At 43.6% G+C, this 22,583-nt stretch overlaps 1 protein-coding gene across 7 annotated transcripts in view; it reads right to left on the reverse strand.

The window, feature by feature from the left end:
• Window positions 1-22,583, reverse strand: part of KIF21A (kinesin family member 21A) — a 239,758-nt gene that overhangs the window by 75,249 nt on the left and 141,926 nt on the right. For all 7 annotated transcript variants that reach the window (XM_075345133.1, XM_075345130.1, XM_075345135.1 and 4 more), the window contains 8 exons: window positions 18,911-18,989; window positions 16,337-16,454; window positions 14,167-14,355; window positions 13,570-13,769; window positions 4,733-4,840; window positions 1,868-1,936; window positions 1,570-1,772; window positions 298-445 (listed from right to left, as the gene is read on the reverse strand). In XM_075345133.1, the coding sequence (XP_075201248.1) occupies window positions 298-445; window positions 1,570-1,772; window positions 1,868-1,936; window positions 4,733-4,840; window positions 13,570-13,769; window positions 14,167-14,355; window positions 16,337-16,454; window positions 18,911-18,989 (1,114 nt within the window). The remainder of the gene's footprint in view (window positions 1-297; window positions 446-1,569; window positions 1,773-1,867; window positions 1,937-4,732; window positions 4,841-13,569; window positions 13,770-14,166; window positions 14,356-16,336; window positions 16,455-18,910; window positions 18,990-22,583) is intronic.

Here is a 22,583-nt window from a genome sequence, read left to right on the forward strand (position 1 = left end):
GTGTATACTGGGCGTATTGAGCAGGGAAGAAACTCCTATTCTCTATAATGAAAATGATTCACCAGTTCCCCGCAGCTACTTCTGACTTGTTGGTGACAAAATGACTTGTTTTATCTGTATTGGCCATGTCAAATCTTATGATATTTCTAAAATGACATGTTGAGGGCATATGCAATTCATTATTTGTTGTCCAGGAATTTATGGTCTGAATATAGATTATGACGTTACAATGGTCATTGTGTGACACATTAATACCATTTTTAATATATGAATCCTTATTGTGAGCGGTTATTTTACCTTCAGTAGCCGGTTCATGTCAGATTCCATATTAGATATAGTCATCCTTTGCATCACAATGTCAGTGATCCTTCTCTCCAGTGACTGCCATTTCTGCCTGGCCGCCTTTGACGTGTAAGTGTTAGATCCCTTCCTTTGATGTTTTTTTCTGCCAATAAAAGGAGTAACATGTGCAAATATAAAAAAATCTGAATTTTAATATAGCTGCTTTGGGATTGTGTCCGTGACTATAGTATTTGACTAAAGAAAAATGAGGTTTTAAAAAAAAAAAAAAAAAAAAGTATAAAAACACAAAAATGAGAGAGTGAAAGTACGCGCTGCTAAATCTTAATTAAGCTTAACGTATTGTAATTATCCCACGCTGCTGTGATACTGCGATCCATCCGCCCACACCTACTGTTCTCAGCTGGGGATGGTGAACATTTTGCAATAACTGCTGTACCTTCATTAAAATTATAATTCTCCACTTAGTACATGTAATTAAAAATAAATACCCATGATTCCTGAACTAAGGCTAATAATGAGATTACTTCTCCTGTGGTGCAGAACTTTCAGAACACGTCTATAAAAAGGAATATGCAAAAAGAAAATCTCATTAAACAAATCATATGGATATAGTCCAAAATACTACTTGTTCTTGGCTGGCCAGAAATGTACCCAAAAAGTACAAATTCATTATTGATGTTGCTTAGCATTATTTTTCATTACTTCGCAACTAAAATGGATTGTAAACTGTGAATATTATCCGACCATGCAATTTTTATGCACAAATCCCAGGTCAGAAATGTTTCGGAGACAGAGGTTTGTCCTATATACTGCAATACTGTACTATTGCAGCACAGAGAACAAGCGAACAAATAGAAGGTTCTGGGCCCTAATGGGAACTAAAAAAATAAAATAGTGTAAAAAAAAAAGTTCAATTTGAATCAACCTTCTGCCCAATTAAAAGAAAACAAACACCTCCTTTAATAAGTCTGCATCAGTAAATATGCACTCTATGAAAATCCAAACTTGTTTAACCCTTTATTATATGGAACATGCTCCTTCCTTTTCTTCTTGTTTTTTTTTCTCTTGGGTTTTGTTTGTATATGGCCAGCTTTGGCAGGTAGATAGTCATCTGTAATCCAACATGACTGATCATAGGCTTGGTAGATCAAAAGATGACTTAGGATGCAAGAAATAATAAAATAGCAACTTTGTAGCATCTAGAACCACAGATCTATAACACTTCAAAAGTGAAAACCTCCCAGATGATTGATATTAATGATGTACCTTGTGCCATTGTAAGTACTGGACGTTGCAGGTTGTACTCTGGCTATTGGGATTTTAGGTCTTTGTTGTCCTGCTATCCGGGCTGACTCATGCTCTTCACTGACATGTTCTGAAACTGGTTCAGGGAGGCTAATTTTACGACTTACGACCCTCCCAGCCACTCGATCAGACATTGGTTTTACTTGTCGCCGTAGTGCTGTAACCTGTTTACATGAATCAGAGGTGATAAAACCAGTGAGCAATGCACAAGATTAGACATGAAAAAGAAACAAGTCAGTTATTTATAAACAGTTTTTACCTCTTCATTTTTCCGTCGTAAGATAACTTCTTGTTGTCTTTTGTGGGCTTCGAGGGTCCTCACCTGACTCTGAAACATAACAATGGCCCAGTTTAATCCTCACATACAGTTGTGTTTGTGAACCTTTCAGAATTTTTCACATTTCTGCATAGGTTTGACCTAAAAACTACATTAAATTTTCACACAAGTTCTAAAAGTAGATAAAAGAACCAAAGAAAAAAAAAATTAAAAAAAAAAAAAGGAGTAAAAAATATTAGACTTCCGAAACCGTGATGTTTTCATTTTTCGGTTGACAGAGCTGTGTGGGGGCTTCTTATCTGCATCCTGGGCGGATTTATTTAGTCATCCCATTTTGGGGTACATACAGTGTTTTTATTACTTATTACACTTTTTTTGAGTAGTGTTGACTAAAAAAAAAATTCTGGTGTTTTAATTTTTTTCTCATTATGACATTTAAACAGTGAGGTTAATTAATGGTATATTTTGATAGACTGGGGTTTTCCAAACATGGAAATACCACATTTGGGTTGGTTTTTTTTTTATTTTTAATGGAGAAAAATGTTGCTTTATTTTGTCATCCCCTGCAGTAAATAGTAAAAATCATTGCCTCATATGAAGCCAGCCTCAGTCTGGTCTTCATAAGAGCAGTCTGACGATTCAGCAGGCCCAAATCCACCAAAGGACCCCCTCACCACCTCACAATCACACTGTGGTGGTGCTGAAGGGTACGTGGAATGGAATATTCATGGGTCAAGTACTTTAACCCTAGAACGCATACCTGGGGCCTCGCAGGCCTGCTAGGTTACTTGTTTTCTATGGTTGATTTCTAGGGTTGCGCGTTCTATTGTTAAACACTGCTGTCAGGAATTGACAGAGACATTTAATTTAGCAGTGGATGGATCAAGTTGCACCCACTGTTAGAGGCAGGTGATGGCTGAATAACATAGCTATCATTGGTTGTTCATACTGCAGATTAAACTTCTAAGCATTCTTCAAAGACAGGGGCCTGACATACTGTATGATGGGGCAGTACATCGCCTATCAGGGAGAAGTTAGGCTATGTGCGCACGTGTGCGTAATTCGTGCAGTTACGCTGCGCTTTGTAGTGCAGCGTAACTGCATGCGTCCTGCGTCCCCTGCACAATCTATGGAGATTGTGCAGGGGCCGTGCGCACGTGGCATATTAGAACGCAGTGATTCGGCTGCTGCCCGAATCGCTGCGTTCTAAGAAGTGACATGTCACTTCTTCCGTGCGCTTTGCCGGCAGCCCCTGCTCTGTCTATGGCAGGAGCTGCAGGCAGAGCGCACGTTCTCGCCGGCACCATGCGCTTCAGAACGGAGCTTTTCAGCTGCGCTTTGAAGCGCACCTTTTAGGTGCCGTGGAGAGCGCACACGTGCGCACATAGCCATAGAGATATTCCAGTCTTTTCGCAAAAAATTCTTTGAGCAGCCATGATGTTTTAAAAAAAATAAATAAATAATATGATGGAATACTCGCCCCAGGAATCTACTCACGTTCCAACGGTCTCTACTGGATAATAAGCAACGGCGTTCTGAGCACAAGTCTCCTCACAATGCAGCCAATCTGTGGCCGCACGGATCAGGTGATTTGTGGACGTGAAGTCATAACTGTGGTTTGCGGAGAACTGTGAAGCAATGGCGTTGGAGTTGGCAGTGTGTTCTTGAGGAGAGCATTGCTTCATTTCTTCATTTATCAGTATGGCTCTATTGTGATTTTTTGTTAAAAAGGACAGAAAAAAACATCTAACCTAAAACTCTACTTTAAGTGTTTTGAGTGTACAGAAAGAGGATACATAAAAGTAAAAGGGTTACCCATGAACAATGTCAGTTTTTGCTTTATTGAAATATTTTAACTACCTTCAATGTGCCTGTAATGTACATACAGCTCTTGTTGCAACACTAATTGAAGGAAAGGTGACTAATAGAGATGGGCGAGCACTAAAATGCTCGGGTGCTCAAGTTGAGCAGATCAGACACTCTGAAAGTGCACAACTTGAGTAAGGAGTATAATGGAAGTCAATGATTGGGCAGTTAGGCTCTTAGCACACATACAGCCAGCCATAAACGGAACATTTCCAGGGGAGGAAGGGCAGGGATTCTTTTTTTTTTTTTTTTTAGTTTATTTTTTATTTTGGACACCACATGCGAAAACACTGATTTCCTACCAGTGAAAGCCATTCAGAGCACCTGCGATACATGGCCAAGCTCTGAGAGCACCTGGGCATGACGATGCTCGGTCAAGTAATGAGCAGTGCCTAGCACGCTGACGCATCACTGGCGACTAACTGTATTCTCCTTCTGAAGTTCTGTCTCCACATGCTTCCCAAAATGTAGGAGCACCAATCAGTACCACTAGACTCAGGGGTCATACAGTGACAATTTAAGTCTTATTTTGGTAGCTTAAAAATACTTATATTAAACCTCTACTGCGTCATTATAGACAAAAACAATTAGGACATCCCTAATGATAAGTAAAGGTACAATTACACCTGACAGCTGGTGGCACTAACCAACCGCTGATCAGCTACTTTGTTGCCGATAGGTGGCTGTTTAATACCGGGTTTGCACACACAGACTCAGCTTCAGATGCGCATTGAACAATCTGTACTAGATCATTCAGTGAACTTGGGATGCCATTCTTTCATTGGCACAGGCATTCGTTACAGAGGATCTTTTGTATAAACCAAAAAAGGATTTTACCTGACGAACAAGCATTTTGCCAGTTCATTTGGCAATTGACAACCAGTCTTGACCGATCAATTATCAGGAGTTGATTATTCTTAGAAATGATAATCATGCAGTATATATGGACGATAACAAAAACCGCTGTAAGAAAATACGCACCTCTTTCTTCCGCTGATCTTTTTTAAGCTGTGCAATTTCACGGGTTCGGCGAGAGTCTACCATTCTTGCCTTCTCTTGCTCTTCCTTCATTTGTTTCATTAGCCGCACCTGCACACAAATAATTATTACGTCTCAGGTTTGTGCAGCGGTGGACACACGTCTACCCCTGACTGGAGGAGAGCCATGTGATGACATGCATGCAAACCGATCCTTTCCAGGGCTCCGGTACATGCTACAGGTATCATACTGGTTTGAAAAGAAATTATTGTCCAAATCATTATTACAGACTCATCAGACACAAACATGGTCTAGCCATTTATTTTTTGAGTGAAAGCCTGAGCTATAAAAAGACTGCTATTACAGTGTTTCAAAGACCTTTACTGTTTCAAGAGCACTTGCCTTTTTGCTCAAAATACTGTCAATGGAAAGACCGTCCTTAACCCCTTAACGACCTTGGACGTACTGAGTACGTCATGGTCACATGGTGCTAAACGACCCATGACGTACTCAGTACGTCCTGGCGAAATCGCGGTCCCGGAGCCCCGGGGAGTGAAATTTGTTTACCTAAACGGTGGATTCGGGAAGGAGGGGACCTCTGCCTGACCTCAGGAGGGGTGGTGCCTCCTCCCCGAACCTACAGAGGCTGTGATTGGCTGACGAACGCCGCTCAGCCAATTACAGTCACTGTAATGTGTCAGCCATTGAAAATGGCTAACACATTGCAATCCAGCCATAATCAGTGCTGCTGTAGCACTGATGACTGGCTGGAGCTGGGTGAACTTTGTTTCACCCGCCCCCAGCTCTGATTGGAGAGACCGGCCTTGTGACCGATCTCTCCCAATCACTGTGGATCTTGTGCCGTCACCGCTACCCTCAGCTTCACTCCGTCCGTGAAAGCTGATGAGAGCGGTCGCTGCAGGTGCCCATCGGTAAGTTATAGCACCCCCCCCCCTCGATCTCCCGCCGAGATCCCCCGCCGCTCCCCGCCGAGATCCCCCGCCGCTCCCCGCCGAGATCCCCCGCCGAGATCCACCGCCGCTCCCCGCCGAGATCCACCGCCGCTCCCCGCCGAGATCCACCGCCGCTCCCCGCCGAGATCCACCGCCGCTCCCCGCCGAGATCCACCGCCGCTCCCCGCCGAGATCCACCGCCGCTCCCCGCCGAGATCCACCGCCGCTCCCCGCCGAGATCCACCGCCGCTCCCCGCCGAGATCCACCGCCGCTCCCCACCGATCCACCGCTGCTGTCCCTGGTCGCCACGCCGCTTTACACGCCGCTGTCCCTGCCCGCCACGCCGCTGTTCCCGCCGCTGTCCCTGCCCGCCGATCCACCTCTGCTGCCCGCCACGCCGCTGTCCCTGGTCGCCACGCCGCTTTACACGCCGCTGTCCCTGCCGCCACCGTCCCCTTTCAGTCGCACCCACCTTTTTCAGCCGCCGCTGCACCCGATCGGCCGCCGCCTCCATCGGCTGCCACTGCACCTAATCGGCTCCCCCCCTCCATGTGCTGCCTCCCCCCCTCCATGTGCTGCCTCCCCCCCTCCATGTGCTGCCTCCCCCCCTCCATGTGCTGCCTCCCCCCCCTCCATGTGCTGCCTCCCCCCCTCCATGTGCTGCCTCCCCTCCCCCCCCTCCATGTGCTGCCTCCCTTCCCCCCCTCCATGTGCTGCCTCCCCTTCCCCCCCTCCATGTGCTGCCTCCCCTTCCCCCCTCCATGTGCTGCCTCCCCTTCCCCCCTCCATGTGCTGCCTCCCCCCCTCCCCTCCCCCCCCCTCCCCCCCTCCATGTGCTGCCTTCCCCCCCTCCATGTGCTGCCTTCCCCCCCATGTGCTGCCTCCCCCCCATGTGCTGCCTCCTCCCATGTGCTGCCTCCTCCCATGTGCTGCCTCCCCCCCCATGTGCTGCCTCCCCCCCCATGTGCTGCCTCCCCCCCCATGTGCTGCCTCCCCCCCCATGTGCTGCCTCCCCCCCCATGTGCTGCCTCCCCCCCCATGTGCTGCCTCCCCCCCATGTGCTGCCTCCCCCCCCATGTGCTGCCTCCCCCCCCATGTGCTGCCTCCCCCCCCATGTGCTGCCTCCCCCCCCATGTGCTGCCTCCCCCCCCATGTGCTGCCTCCCCCCCCTTGTGCTGCCTCCCCCCCCATGTGCTGCCTCCCCCCCCATGTGCTGCCTCCCCCCCCATGTGCTGCCTCCCCCCCCATGTGCTGCCTCCCCCCCCATGTGCTGCCTCCCCCCCCATGTGCTGCCTCCCCCCCCCCTCCATGTGCTGCCTTCCCCCTCCCTCCATGTGCTGCCTTCCCCCCATGTGCTGCCTTCCCCCCCATGTGCTGCCTTCCCTCCCATGTGCTGCCTCCCCCCCCATGTGCTGCCTCCCCCCCCATGTGCTGCCTCCCCCCCCCATGTGCTGCCTCCCCCCCCATGTGCTGCCTCCCCCCCCATGTGCTGCCTCCCCCCCCATGTGCTGCCTCCCCCCCCCATGTGCTGCCTCCCCCCCCATGTGCTGCCTCCCCCCCCCATGTGCTGCCTCCCCCCCCCATGTGCTGCCTCCCCCCCCCATGTGCTGCCTCCCCCCCATGTGCTGCCTCCCCCCCATGTGCTGCCTCCCCCCCATGTGCTGCCTCCCCCCCATGTGCTGCCCCCCCCCATGTGCTGCCCCCCCCCCATGTGCTGCCTCCCCCCCCATGTGCTGCCTCCCCCCTCCCTCCATGTGCTGCCTCCACTCCATGTGCTGCCTCCCCCCTCCCATCAGACTCTGCCCCCCTCCCTGATCTGCTGCCTGCTCTCTCCCATCCTTTTCACCCTCCTTCATCTGCTGCCTCTTCTGTCTGCTGTGATTCTGCTGCCTAGATCCATCCTGTAAGGTAGGTATCCCCATCTCACCCCCCCATCCTCTGCCGCTCCTCCATCCGCTGCGCCATTTCCCATCATCCATCCGCTGCGCCCTTTCCCATCCTCTGCCGCTCCTCCACCCGCTGCGCCCTTTCCCATCTTCCATCCGCTGCGCCCTTTCCCATCTTCCACCCGCTGCGCCCTTTCCCATCTTCCATCCGCTGCGCTCTCTTTCTCATCTGCCGCCCCGCCCTCTCGCATCGCATTATCCAGCGCAGTTGCTCGCTTCCAGACTGCAGTGGATGATGCGATGCGAGACTTGTGCATTGCATTGTACTTTGACAACCTACAGTCCGGCTTCCGTCCACATCATTCCACCGAAACTGCCCTGACAAAAATCACAAATGACTTACTTACTGCCAAAGCTAACAACCACTTCTCTATACTCCTACTTCTAGACCTATCCTCAGCTTTTGACACTGTTGACCACTCCCTCCTACTACAGATCCTCTCTTCCCTTGGTGTCAGAGACCTCGCCCTCTCTTGGATCTCTTCATACCTCTCCAACCGCACTTTTACTGTCTCCCACTCCCACACAACCTCTTCATCCCGTCCTCTCTCTGTTGGTGTCCCTCAAGGCTCTGTCCTGGGACCATTACTTTTTTCTATCTATACATTTGGCCTGGGACAACTCATAAAGTCCCATGGCTTCCAGTACCACCTATATGCCGATGACACTCAGATCTACCTCTCTGGTCCAGATGTCACTTCTCTGCTGTCCAGAATCCCAGAGTGCCTATCTGCTATATCTTCCTTCTTCTCCTCTCGCTTCCTAAAGCTCAATGTGGCCCAAAACTGAGCTGATCATCTTTCCTCCATCTCCCCTACACTCTCTACCTGATCTATCTATTACAATAAATAACATCACGCTCTCCCCAGCATCCAAAGTTCGGTGCCTCGGAGTGACCTTTGACTCTGCCTTGTCCTTCATACCACACATTCAATCCCTCACCACCTCCTGTCGTCTTCAACTCAAAAATATTTCCAGAATCCGTCCCTTCATCAATTCTCAATCCACAAAAATGCTAGTGCATGCTCTCATAATCTCCCGCCTCGACTACTGCAACATCCTCCTATGTGGTCTCCCTGCTAACACGCTCGCCCCTCTCCAGTCCATCCTTAATGCTGCTGCCCGACTGATCCACCTCTCGCCTCACTACCACCCCCGCTTCTCCTCTCTGCATGTCCCTTCACTGGCTCCCAATCTTCCATCGTATCCAATTCAAACTACTAATACTGACTTACAAAGCCATCCACAAATTGTCTCCTCCATATATCTCTGAACTAATCTCTCGCTAGACTCCAAAACGTAATCTCCGGTCCTCCCAAGATCTCCTTCTATCCTCCTCTCTCATTCGCTCCTCATGCAACCGTCTCCAAGACTTCTCCCGAACATCCCCAGTCTTCTGGAACTCACTGCCTCAACACGTCAGATTATCTACTACACTTGCAAACTTCAAACGGAACCTAAAGACTCATCTGTTCAGAAATGCCTATAACCTTGAATGACCTCACTGCCCCACCACCGTGCGGAGCTGCCGCCCCACCACCGTGCGGAGCTGCCGCCCCACCACCGTGCGGAGCTGCCGCCCCACCACCGTGCGGAGCTGCCGCCCCACCACCGTGCGGAGCTGCCGCCCCACCACCGTGCGGAGCTGCCGCCCCACCACCGTGCGGAGCTGCCGCCCCACCTACACCCCACCTACTGTCTCCTCCCCATAATCCTATAGAATGTAAGCCCGCAAGGGCAGGGCCCTCTTCCCTCTGTACTAGTCTGTCTACTGTAACTTGTACATGTATTTTGTATGTAACCCCCTTCTCATGTACAGCACCATGGAATCAATGGTGCTCTATAAATAAATAATAATAATAAATAATAATAATAATTGCTCTCACGTTTGGCACTGGTCTTAGTGGCAGGCGCTCTTTTTTTTTTTTTTTTTTTACTGATGTCTGTATTTTTTATTTCGCCAAACTAATTTTTTTTGTATGGGGGGGGGGGGCTAGTTTCCAAAATGGGATCACATGTGGGGGAGCTCCATTGTTTAGGCACCTCAGGGGGGTCTCCAAATGAAACATGGCGTCTGCTAATAATTCCAATCAATTTTACTGTGAAATGGCGCTCCTTCTCTTCTGAGCCCCGCCGTACGCCCAAACAATTGATTTCCACCACATATGAGGTATCGTCGTACTCAGGAGAAATTGCACAATACATTTTATGGTGCATTTTTTTCTGATACCCTTGTGGAAAAAAAAGCTACCTGTTTGAAAAAACAATTTTGTGGTAAAAAAAAAAATAAAATATTTTCACGGCTGAACATTACAAACGCTTGTGAAGCCTCCAGGGGTTCAAAGTGCTCACTAAACAGCTAGATAAATTCCATGAGGGGTCTAGTTTCCAAAATGGGGTCAATTGTGGGGGAGCTCCATTGTTTAGGCACTTCAGGGGGGTCTCCAAATGAAACATGGCGTCCGCTAATAATTCCAACCAATTTTGCTGTGAAATGGCGCTCCTTGCCTTCCGAGTCCTGCCGTGCGCCCAAACATTTGATTTCCACCACATATGGGGTATCTGCGTACTCAGGAGAAAATGCACCATAAATTTTATGGTGCATTTTTTCCTGATACCCTTGTGATAAAAAAAGCTACCTGGTTGAAGCAACAGTTTTGTGGTAAAAAATTTTTTTTTTCTTTTCACGGCTCAACGTTATAAACTTCTGTGAAGCCCCCAGGGGTTCAAAGTGCACATCAAACATCTAGAAAAAATATTTGAGGGCTCTAGTTTCCAAAATGGGGTCATTTGTGGGGGAGCTCCATTGTTTAGGCACCTCAGGGGGTCTTCAAACCCGACATGGCGTCCGCTAATGAGTGCAGCTAATTTTGCACTCAAAAATTCAAATTGCGCTCCTTGCCTTCCGAGTCCTGCCGTGCGCCCAAACATTTGATTACCACCACATATGGGGTATCTGCGTACTCAGGAGAAAATGCACGATACATTTTATGATGCATTTTTCCTGATACCCTTGTGAAAATACTAATTTTTATGGCTAAAGTAACATTTTTGTGTTAAAAAAGTAAAATTTTAATTTTTTCGTCTACATTGCTTTGGTTGCTGTGAAGCTCCTAAAGGGTTAATAAACTTCTTGGATGTGGTTTTGAGCAGAGTGAGGGGTGCAGATTTTAGAATTGGGTCACTTTTGGGTATTTTCTGTCGCCTAGGTTTCTCAAATCACTCCAAATGTGATGTGGTACCTAAACAATTTTTTTTTGTAAATTTTGTTGGAAAAATGAGAAATTGGTGATGAACTTTGAACCCTTCTAACTTCCTAACGGAAATTTTTTTTTTTTCAAAAATTGCGCTGGTGTAAAGTAGACATGTGGGAAATGTTATTTAGTAACTTTTTTGTGTGACATTTCTCTCAGATTTATGGGCATAAAATTTCAAATTTTGAAAATTGCAAAATTTTCAAAATTTTCGCTAAATTTCCGAAATTTTCACAAATAAACGCAAAACATATCGGCCTAAATTTACCACTGACATGAAGTACAATATGTCACGAAAAAACAATGTCAGAATCGCCAGGATCCGTTGAAGCGTTCCAGAGTTATAACCTGTCAAAGTGACACTGGTCAAAATTGCAAAAAATGGCCGGGTCTTTAAGGTGAAAACAGGCTGGGGGCTGAAGGGGTTAATTTACAAAATATCTTATTTTGTGTATTGAGCGCCTAATAAATATACTTGATTGATTGCTGTACTGAATTATGTACTTGGCCCACCATTACATATCCCATCCACAGTATAAATCAGAAATACAGAGGAATATTTGTACTTTGCAAGGTGTTAATTGGACCCTTTCACCAGGCTATATAAACTATAATCACCATCTTTTAGTTGTCTTGTAACCCTTCACATGACGCTAGCATTCCCAGATATCCAGGAGATAGCCTTTTGTAATTGACTTGTGCCGTAAGCTAATCGGCACTGTCAGGACCATGCTCAGCGCCTCCTCTGCCCCTGCAATCTCTGTCTTGCTGTATTCGACGTAGCGGATATGTCCTATGTCATCCATTGAGTCAGTTCAACTCTCCCGCTAGCACAGGGAACCAGATGTGTGGACGCAACAGACTGTGCAGTTGAAACATTCTTCTAAATAAAGATAGAAATGACAGCGACTGCAGGGGCAGAGGAGGCGCCAAGCACAGTCCAGAGAGTCAATGAAACCAAATGTTGTCAGACAATGATAAAAGGTATTTTCTAAGCTATATGGGGCAGCTGGGCTCTTATGAAGGGGTTGCAAGAATGGCGTTAAAGACAACTGGATATAGATCATATATACACAAGTTCCCTGTAATGAAGCATTAAGATATTTCCTTACATAATATGGCACCACATGGGGCTCATGCATAACACTGACACTGTGTATTTTCATCTAATGAATGAGGATGCTGCTGATTGAACATACTGAGTTAGGCTATGTGCGCACAGTGCATTTTTGCGCGTTTTTCGGGTGTGTTTTTGGCCTCAAAACTGCAGGACTTTGCTTCCCCAGCAAAGTCTATGAGTTTTCATTTATGCTGTCCGCACACATCTGTTTTTTTTACCTGCGTTTTTGAGTTAAAAAAAAAAAAAAAATGGACATGTCAGTTCTTTCCTGCGTTTTTCTGCGTTTTCCGCCCATGCAATGCATTTGAAAAACGCAGCAAAACGCAGAGATCAAAAACGCAGCAAAACGCAGCCAAAAACGCACCAAATCGCGGCAAAAACGCATGCGTTTTTTGATGCGTTTTTTCGACGCAGGTGCGTTTTTAGCGACCAAAAACGCACAAAAACGCAGCATCAAAAAGACGCAGTGTGCGCACATAGCCTTACTCTACTCACTGCCTTCCTGATGATCCTAATGAAAGGCAGTAAGTGAATAGCACTACTCTATCAAGTCAGGCAGAAAATGATTTCTATAGCTGCTCTGTAGTGTGGGATCACTAAGGAGACACCCATCTGTGGGTAGAGGGATTGACCACTTATTAGATGGATGTGCATATTGTTAGAACCTTTGAACACCAGGTGGCACTATAAGTAAATGAACCCCCTATTGATTAAATTATTTTGTCAATTTGCCCATGACGCACAAACGACGGGGGCAGGTATGCTCGCTAGCGATCTCGCTGCGTGTGACGGGGCCTTTAGAGTAGGCCATCAATGTCTGATCAGTAGTGGTCAGACACCCTGCACCCCTGACAATCACCTGTTCCCGGTCCCGGTGGAGGCAGCCAGAAATGATCAGTTCCAGTGCTGCTCCGTCTTCTGATAGCGACCAAGGCTGGGTACTGCATATCCGCCTCCTATTGATTAGAATGGAAGGCAGATGTGCAGTACCCGGCCACGTCCACTATCAGAAGACAGAGCAGTGCCGGAGCTAAGCATTTCCGACAGCCTGCTGCCACCACCGGGACTGGGAACAGCTGATTGGCGAGGGTGCTTGGCGTCGGACCCAGGCCGATCAGACATTGATGACCCATCCTAAGAATAGGCCCTCAATGTATTAGTAGTAAAACTTGGTGCTGCAGTTTTGATTAAAAACTGTGATCTGTTGCATATGTACCTATTTTATTTCGTACTTCTGCCTATGCACAGTGTACACAGAAAATGGTCAATCAGTGATGGTGGGGGGTGTGGTTGGACTACCCAGCAGCACACCAAGTAGTCCTCTAGTGATAATCTCCTGCTGATTAAAAAGTTAATTTTTATAAAAGATTACACTAGGCAGCCCAGTATGTAACAGTACTGGAATCTCTGCCCCTACATTATGGTGCTGTCTGTTTAGGTAGCACAGACCTGGTGACAGATTCCCTTTAAAAAAAACACAAAAGGCAAACCTTTCCTTTAAGTGTTATGGTATAAAGTCACCTTTCATACGATATGAAATATTTAATGTATTGACATTTCATGTACCTTCGTTTTCTTCATTTCTACAACCTCTTGCTGCAGTTTCTTCATTTGTTTTTCATACTGGGACTGGTTTTTCAATAAACGGGCATGCTCCTTTTGTGCAGTTTGCAGCTTTTGGAGTTCCTTATTCATGGTCTGCAGCTTTTTCTCATACTCTGTCTTTATCTTTTTGGTTTTCTCTTCTGTACATGTTTCCATTGAACCTACAAGAGATGTTCTAGTAATGAGTGATAAGCAGGATGAAGGCCCAGGGAACGGCTTTGTAAGAAGAGAAATGTGTGCACAGAATGTGTTTGCAGACCATTTTTTTGTCTTTGGGTAAATATTGATGGAATCTAAGGATATATCAAGTTTTTCTTTTCCAGAAGACTGGATTATATTGCCTTCTTTCATGCTGGACTCAATAGAGTATTTTCTATTTGCAGCTGTGATTTGGGTTTAATATCAAGCTGTACACAATGTATGGTGCTCTGATTTATCACCCAATAATAATAGGTTCAAAGGTGTTCAATGACCTATAGATGTGAGGAAAAATGAAAACCATGGCTCCTTGGATAAGAACCTGCTATTTCAGTAAATTTAGCACCATCCTGTCATTACCCATGTTCTGAAGCACGCGATCCCTCTCAAGTTGTGTGTCCCGGATCTTATGCTGCAGGGTCATCAGCTTTTCTTCATACTGCTGTTTCAGGGTATGCAGCCTTCTCTGGCTGTTCTCCAGCTCATCAATAAGCTTCTGCTTAATGGCAATCTCACAGGTGATGTTAGCCAGATCCGCTTGGTAGTTTTCTTTAAATCGGGACAGAAAAAAAACCAAGAATACTTCAGTACACTAAAACAATAAATGCACATAGTTATTTGAACCTGACTTATTTCCATAATTAATGGAAGCCCTGTCCCCCAACTGTAGTCTATTTAAAGGGAACCTGTCACCAGTTTTGGGGCCTATAAGCTGCGGCCACCATCAGTGGGCTCTTATATACAGCATTCTAACATGCCGTATATAAGAGCCCAGGCCGCTGTGTAGAACATAAAAATCACTTTATAATACTTACCTAAACGGTCACTGCGGTGGAGTTGGGTCATATGGGCTTCTTCGTACTCTGGAGCCAGCACCTACTCTTTCAGCCATCTTCGTCCTTCTGAAGCCTGTGTGCATGACACATCCTATGACCTATGTCATACACACTTGCCGGTCCCGCGCAGGCGCACTACAATACTTTGATCTGCCCTACTCAGGGCAGATCAAAGTCCGTCTGCACAGGACCTCAATGCCGGCGAGTGTGGATGACATAGGACATGTCATGCACCCCGGTTTCAGAAGATAGACAACAAAGATGGCCGAAAGAGGAGGCGCCGGCACCAGAGAACGAAGATGCCCATATGACCCAACTCCACCGCAGCGACCGTTTAGGTAAGTATTATAAAGTGATTTTTACGTTCTACACAGCAGCCTGGGCCCTTATATACAGCATGTTAGAATGCTGTAAATAAGAGCCCACTAGTGGGGGCTGCAGCCTATAAGCTACAAAACTTGTGACAGGTTCCCTTTAAACACAAACTGGCTTTACTCCCCCTCCCTGGGTCCAGAGTTGAGCATCTAGCACTGCATCTGAAGTCTGATATCTGATAGCACTGATTGGCTGCAGCACTGTTGACCTAACAGTGGCTTTGCTCAAGTATATAAAAACAATAAAAGATTATATTGGTGAGCTGCCACAATGTGTATTTAAATAACACTTTGCACGCCAAAAACATATCACCCGATGAAGACTCCAGTGCGGAGCCGAAAACCAGTTTGTAATTTTTAAAAACCCTAAATAATAAGATATTTCATTTTAATCACCCCATCCTCACTAATTCTCTTGGCAGCACACCTATTTGACCTGTTATTGTCTTTATCTCTCCTGGTTCCATTGGTGTATCACAGACTTTGTTTGGTGCTTCACCTCATTCCCTAATTTCATATTGTCATATGCCGCACCATTGGATTTACCAGCCATTTTACCGCCACCATCCTTACTGATTCTTTAAATCTGCAGGAGTACATGACACTATCCACTGAGCTCTCTGATTGGCTGCAGCGATGTTGATGTGAAGTAAGCGCTGCAGACAATAACATTCACCAGAAGCAGCAGGAGAGACTCAGCACTGGAGCCGGAGAGGGTGACAAGCATAATCTGTCTACTGTGCAGTGTACTCTAGCAGAGCCGTTGACACACTGATTGGCTGCAGCGCTGTCAACGTGATGTCAGCGCTATAAACTATAATGGACCATGGAAGGCATCAGATACAATTAGCAGATTTTACTATGCAAGTATACCAGCAATGCTTTTATCTAGTATATGAACTATATCATTCCATATAAACACACAACATACTATACTAGCCATTGCTCCAGCACAACATGTACTCAACAAGCGATGTACACAGTTGGTCCATGAAGCCGTCTCTAGTATATAAGAGCTCATATACTAATGCTGTCTAATCATTGTACAATATGACCTTCTGACAGTCTAAAAAGCCACAAATGTTATCACAGTGGCTCATGTTACATGATAACTCCAGCACATATTTTGGCATATGTTGTTACATTCACTTCCAATTAAAATAACATCTTTTAAATTGAAACCAAATCTCCTTGTCCTGTGAATTATATAATAGACATGGTGCAAGGCAGAGCTGTCAATGTTTTGGCTTAAACTAAGCCTTATCTTAGGAAATCTGTTCCGATTTACTTAGTTTTCTTTTATATAAATAAAATATTTACCCTTTTCATCTTGTTCTGAATCCGATTCACTTGAACTTTCTGCTCCATCTGCATCTTCCTCATCTTCATCGTCTTCTTCTTCATCCTCCTCATGATCGCTTCCATCATGTCCTTCCTCCTACAAAGAGCCATCATTTGCCATAGATTTACAGTTGAGGCTTATAACTGTAAAACTGCTAAAATAATTTCTAATAACAGTATATATAAACAATATATTTATGAATAGTTTTCAAAAACAAGCTGATGTCATAACGTATTATTCTTTGTATTTTCTTTGCCTTTATCCATTTTCTAGTATACTTTAGTTTTTCATATATATATAATCTATATATATGTGCATATATCTATATATATATCTATCTATCTATATATATATATACACACACACATTTTATATTATATATTATATATATATATGTATATATATATATATATATATATATATATATATATATATATATATATATATATTTTATATTATATATATATTATATATTTCTTTTTTTTTTTTTTAAATATAACTTACAGAAAACGACTGGTGCTCCAGTATAAAATAGGGCTAGTGAAGGTCATAAGCATTCCTCAGAGGGATACATACAGTCATGGTCGAAAGTGTTGGCCCCCTTGAAATTGTTCCAGAAAATTAAATATTTCTTCCAAAAAATTATTGCAGTTACACTTTTTTTTTTTTTTTTAATATATCTATCTATCTATCTATCTATCTATCTATCTATATACATACATACACATTTATTTCCTTTGTGTGTCTATTAGAAAAACAAAAACAAATTGGACATTATTTCACACAAACACAAAACCCCAAAAATGGGCCAGACAAAAATGTTGGCACCCTCAACTTAATATTTCGGTGTACACCCTTTGGAATAAATTACTGCTATCAATTGTTTCTTATAACCATCAAGAATCTTCTTGTACCTCTCAATTAGAATTTTAGACCACTCTTCTTTTGCAAACTGCTCCAGGTCTCTCATATTTGAAGACGCCTTCTCCCAACAACAATTTTAAAATTTCTCTATAGGTTAATAGGATTTAGATCAAGATTCATTGCTGCCACTTCAGAACTCTCCAGCACTTGGTTTCCATCCATTTCTGGGTGCTTCTTGAAGCATGTTTGGGGTCACTGTCCTACTGGAAGTCCTATGACATAGGACGCAAACCTAGTTTTCTGACACTGGGCACTATATTGTGACCCAAAATCCTTAGTTACTCTTCAGATTTCATGATGTCTTGCACACAGTCAAAGCACCCAGTGCCAGAGGCAGCAAAATAACCTCAAAATATCTTTGAACCTCCACCATATTTGACTTTAGGTACTGTGTTAAGTTCCTTGTACAACGCTTTCCGTTTTTGGTAAACAGTAGAATGACTTGCTTTACAAAAAAAGTTCTATCTTGGTGTTATTTGTCCACAAGATGCTTTCCCAGAAGGACTTTGGCTTACTTGCGTACATTTTGGCAAACTGCAGTCTAGCTTTTTTATGTCACGGTGTCAGCAGTGGGGTCCTCCTGGGTCTCCTTCCATAGTGTTTAATTTCACTCAAATGTTGGCAGATCGTGCGCTGACACTGATGCCCCCAGAGCCTACTGGAAAGCTTGAATTTCTTTGGAACTTGATAGGGTCTATTTATCTACTATCATAGACTATCCTGTGTTGCAACAGTTTATCAATTTTTCTCTGGCGTAGACATCCAGGGAGATTAACTACAGTGCCATGGGTTGTTAACTTCTTGATTATATTGCACACTGTGGACAAACAAATATGAAGATCTCTGGAGAGGGATCTGTAATCTTGAGATTGTTGCTATTTTTCAACAATTGTGGTTCTCAGCCCTCAAAATTCTCTTCTCTTTCTGTTCTTCATGCTTAATGTGGCGCACACACAGACACACAATGCAAAGATTGAGTCAACTTCTCCCCTTGTTATCTGGTTTCAGTTGTGATTTTTATATTGCCCACACCTAATACTTGCCACAGGTGAGTGAGCAACACTTGCTTGAAACAAAGTTGTATACCCACAATTTTGGAAAGGTGTCAACAATTTCGTCCGATCCATTTTTGGGGTTGTGTGTGAAATTAAGTACAATTGGCCTTTTTTTATTTCGTTTTTTCTGTGTGTGTGATATTCTAATACACACAAAGGAAATAAGCGTGGGTCTGTATAGTAAAACTTGTGAAATTGCAATAATATTCTGGGAGAAATTATTTTCTGAAACTATTTCAAGGGTGCCAACACTAAATGCTACACTACTCACATAACATTACATGAAAATTAAAGTCTGTACAGGATTAGGAAAAGTGTTACAGCTTTATCACACAAGTCTACACTGTGATATGAAGGGTTGAATGTCATTTTTATAAATAAAGCTATTTTTTCATCCATGGACCCTGTCCTGCACACGTGTGTTCATGCACAGTATACACAGTAACTGCACTGACATGTCTACAGACACAGAGACAAGCCTTATAAAAGCAAGTTTCTCTATTCCATTTTTCCGACTGTTTTACAGGCAGTACATATAGTATTATCTGTTCATGTAATGTTCTTCACACTTACAGCATCCATATCATTTAATTCTTTTTCTGTAAGCCCTCTCTCCTCAGACTTCTCATTGTCGGCATTTTCATCTTTTACACTATAGGAAAAAAAACAAATATATAAAATAAAACATCTTTTTTGTTCAGCTTAGTTGCAAATTGCAGATTATGCATTAATGCGCTACAAAAATTAAAATTAATTTGAATTATTATTAATATAATAATTTATTATTAATTATATTTATTGTTCAAATATATTAAACGTGACCACACTGTGTGGTATCCGAATGGTTTGTTTCAATTTTCATTATATTTTAAAATGTACTGATGATATAGTTATATGCAAATGAACAAGAAAGCACTTTTCATTTATCGATATGTTTATGCATCCTTTGAATAGGCCCAGAATACTAGGATAGTTGGGGTATAACTCATGAACCCCACCAATGAAGTGGCCATATCTGATTGGATAGCGCTCGACATTGCTGGTACGGCAGAACACCGCACTTTTCATGACGGCTGTGTTAGGACTGCATTTAAAGAGAATCTGTCACCAGGCTTTTGCTACCTCATAAGAAAAGTGACCCCGATTCCAACAATGTATCACTCAGTATACTGGGTGCAGCAGTTGTGATACAATCAGAGTTTCTACATGTAGCAGAGCTCAGAGAAATAACCTTGCCCACAGCTCTCTGTGTACACTGCAAATTGACAGAATGCTGCTAATCAGTGCTGAGGGCATGGATGGACCAGGTCTCGCATGATAACTTGTCCAGCCAGTGATAATATCCTGCTGATCAAACACTCATTGTAATGTAACAACAGCTCACAGCCTAATAAGTGACACATCCCTGAAATTAGTGTCTCATCCCCTACCTCATGCTGCCCTCAGAGGACATAGTAAAAACCTGCTGACAGATTGCCTTTAAAAGGGTTAGTCCCCTCTCCAAGATCCTATCCCAATATGTAGTAGGTGTAATAATAATAAAATTAGCAAATCCCTCCTATTAGAAATGTAGTATAGATCTCCTGATTAGCTAAGTCCCTTACCTCATGTGCAGGGCATTGCCGGATCTTAGCAGTGACAATATACATTGTTGTAACCATGGATACCTAAGGTCCTGCAATGCCTTGAAGATGAGGTAAGTGACAAAGTGAATCAGAAGAACTATACTACATTCCTACCTGTAATTATTTGCCAATATTATTACACGTACTACATATTGGGATAATATCTTGGAGATGGGAATACCCCTTTAAGTCCCCTTCAAGCAGCTGATCAACAAGAGTGATGAGCGTTAGATCTCAGAATACTCCAGCAATCTGAAACCCATTGGGACAGTTTATTTCACTTCAATCTGAACATAGGAACCATGAAAATTCAGGATACACATTTTTTGATTACTTTACCTATCTGCTTACATAAAAGATAGGTAATGAATAGTAAGGCTATGTGCGCACAGTGCGTTTTTCGCAGCGTTTTTGCGCGTTTTTGGGTGCGTTTTTGGCCTCAAAACTGCATGACTTTGCTTCCCCAGCAAAGTCTATGAGTTTTCATTTTTGCTGTCTGCACACAACTTTTTTTTTTAAGCTGCGTTTTTGAGCTTAAAAAAAAAAAAATGGACGTCAATTCTTTCCTACGTTTTTCTGCGTTTCCCCCCCATGCAATGCATTGGAAAACCGCAGAAAAACGCAGAGATCAAAACCGCAGCAAAACGCAGCCAAAAACGCACCAAAACGCGGTAAAAACGCATGCATTTTTTGCTGCGGGTACGCTTTTGTGCGTTTTTAGCGGCCAAAAACGCACAAAAACGCAGCGTCAAAAAAACGCAGTGTGTGAACTTAGCCTAAAAGTAGATTTGGACAAGTATGCAACTAATTAGCTACTACAAAAGGTTTCAGATTAACAGGATGTCAGTTTATTAATATATATTGAAGTATACTACATTTACTTTAAAGGAAAGCTGTCAGGTTTTTGCTATAGAATAGGATAGCAGCATAATGTAGAGACAGAGACCCTGATTGCAGTGATGTGTCACTTACTGGACTTCTTGGTGTAGTTTTAATAAAATCCCTTTTTTGTCTGATGTAGATGTAGCAGAGCTAAGATTCACTTTCCTGATTGGCAACTTCCTGTATACACTGTAAACTGTCAGCAAGCTGCCAATCAGGGGTGGGGTAACACAGATTAGCCTGACTTGTCTGCCAGTGAGACGCCTAGTCCTCTAGTGATAATCTATTGTGGATAAAACACTGATTGTGTTCAAACCACAGCAAGCAGCCAATAACTGACACATCCTTGTTATCAGGCTCTCTTACCCTATATTATGCTACTCTTAGATTACGTAGCAAAAAGCTGTTGACAGATTCCCTTAAAAAAAAAAAAATACCAGTATCTGCATTACAGTATAAAACATGTCCTAATATGTTTATACAACAAAAAAAACCTTATAGATGGAAAACTTTACATTAGTGTAATGGTTATGTAAGCTTTTGGACCCATCATTTTTTTTTTATTAAAACTGCATTGTGCTCTCATAACATAAGGAGTTGCATTTTATTTTCATAAAGACTTTGTCTTGTAGAGTTTATGTACAATAAGATGCAGGCGTTACCCTCCTATTAGACAAATCGCTGATGATGCAAGTCTGCAGCCTTGCTCTGACAACTAGCAAATACTGTATAAACTAAGCGGATATGCAGAAGAAGTTTAGATCCATTTGATTAATGTGGTTTATTTTAGTTTTCATGCAAGAGTAATTACAGGGGTATTCCCATCTCCAAGATCCTATTCTAATATGTTTAAGCTGTAATAATAATAATAATAATAATAATAATAATAATAATAATATTATTAGTAAATACCTCCTATTACAAATGTAGTATAGTTCTCCTGATGTAGCCATGTCTCTTATCCCATGTGCAGGGCGTTGTAGCTTAGGTATCCATAGTTACATACACTCATATAGTGGCGGACAGTTAGTTGCTCATGGTCATAACCATGGATACCTAAGCTGCAATGCCCAGCACATGAGGTAAGAGACCTGTCTATATCAGGAGAACTATACTACATTTGCTATTTGTTATTATTAAACGTACAACATATTGGGATAGGATCTTGGAGATGGAAATACCGCTTTAAAGTGAACCTGTCAGGTGCAATATGCATTCCGGACAACGAGCAGTCCTGGGTGCATATTGCTAATCCCTGCCGAACCGTCCCTGTATACACTAGCACAGATAAAGAGATCTTTAGAAAAAGTATTTCTAAAGATTCTTTATTATATGCTAATGAGGCCAGGGACTAGTCACAAGGGCATTACTTCCCCCAGCTAGTCAGCCCTCTTAGCATGTTATGAGGGCATATCCCAATAAATGAGCCATATGGTAGATACTCCGCCAGCACACTTGCGCTGGCGGAAAATATGTACCACTCGTAGTAGAATACAACAAAGGAGAACAATCGAGTGTATATGCAAATAAATAGTTTATTAAAGAAAAGACACACGCAAAACAGTAGTGAGGCAAAAAATAAAAGTTAAAAACAACTACCACAGTGTCAAGGGGGGCATACAATATGCTACTATTAATATTATCATTATCCTTTCTATTAAATTTGATCAGTCCTCCTCTCCCACGACTAGAGGATGATATCATAACTCGCATTCCTCTCTCCCACGGCTATATATTAC

Source organism: Anomaloglossus baeobatrachus, chromosome 4, assembly GCF_048569485.1.
Source record: "Anomaloglossus baeobatrachus isolate aAnoBae1 chromosome 4, aAnoBae1.hap1, whole genome shotgun sequence".
Lineage (NCBI taxonomy): Eukaryota > Metazoa > Chordata > Amphibia > Anura > Aromobatidae > Anomaloglossus > Anomaloglossus baeobatrachus.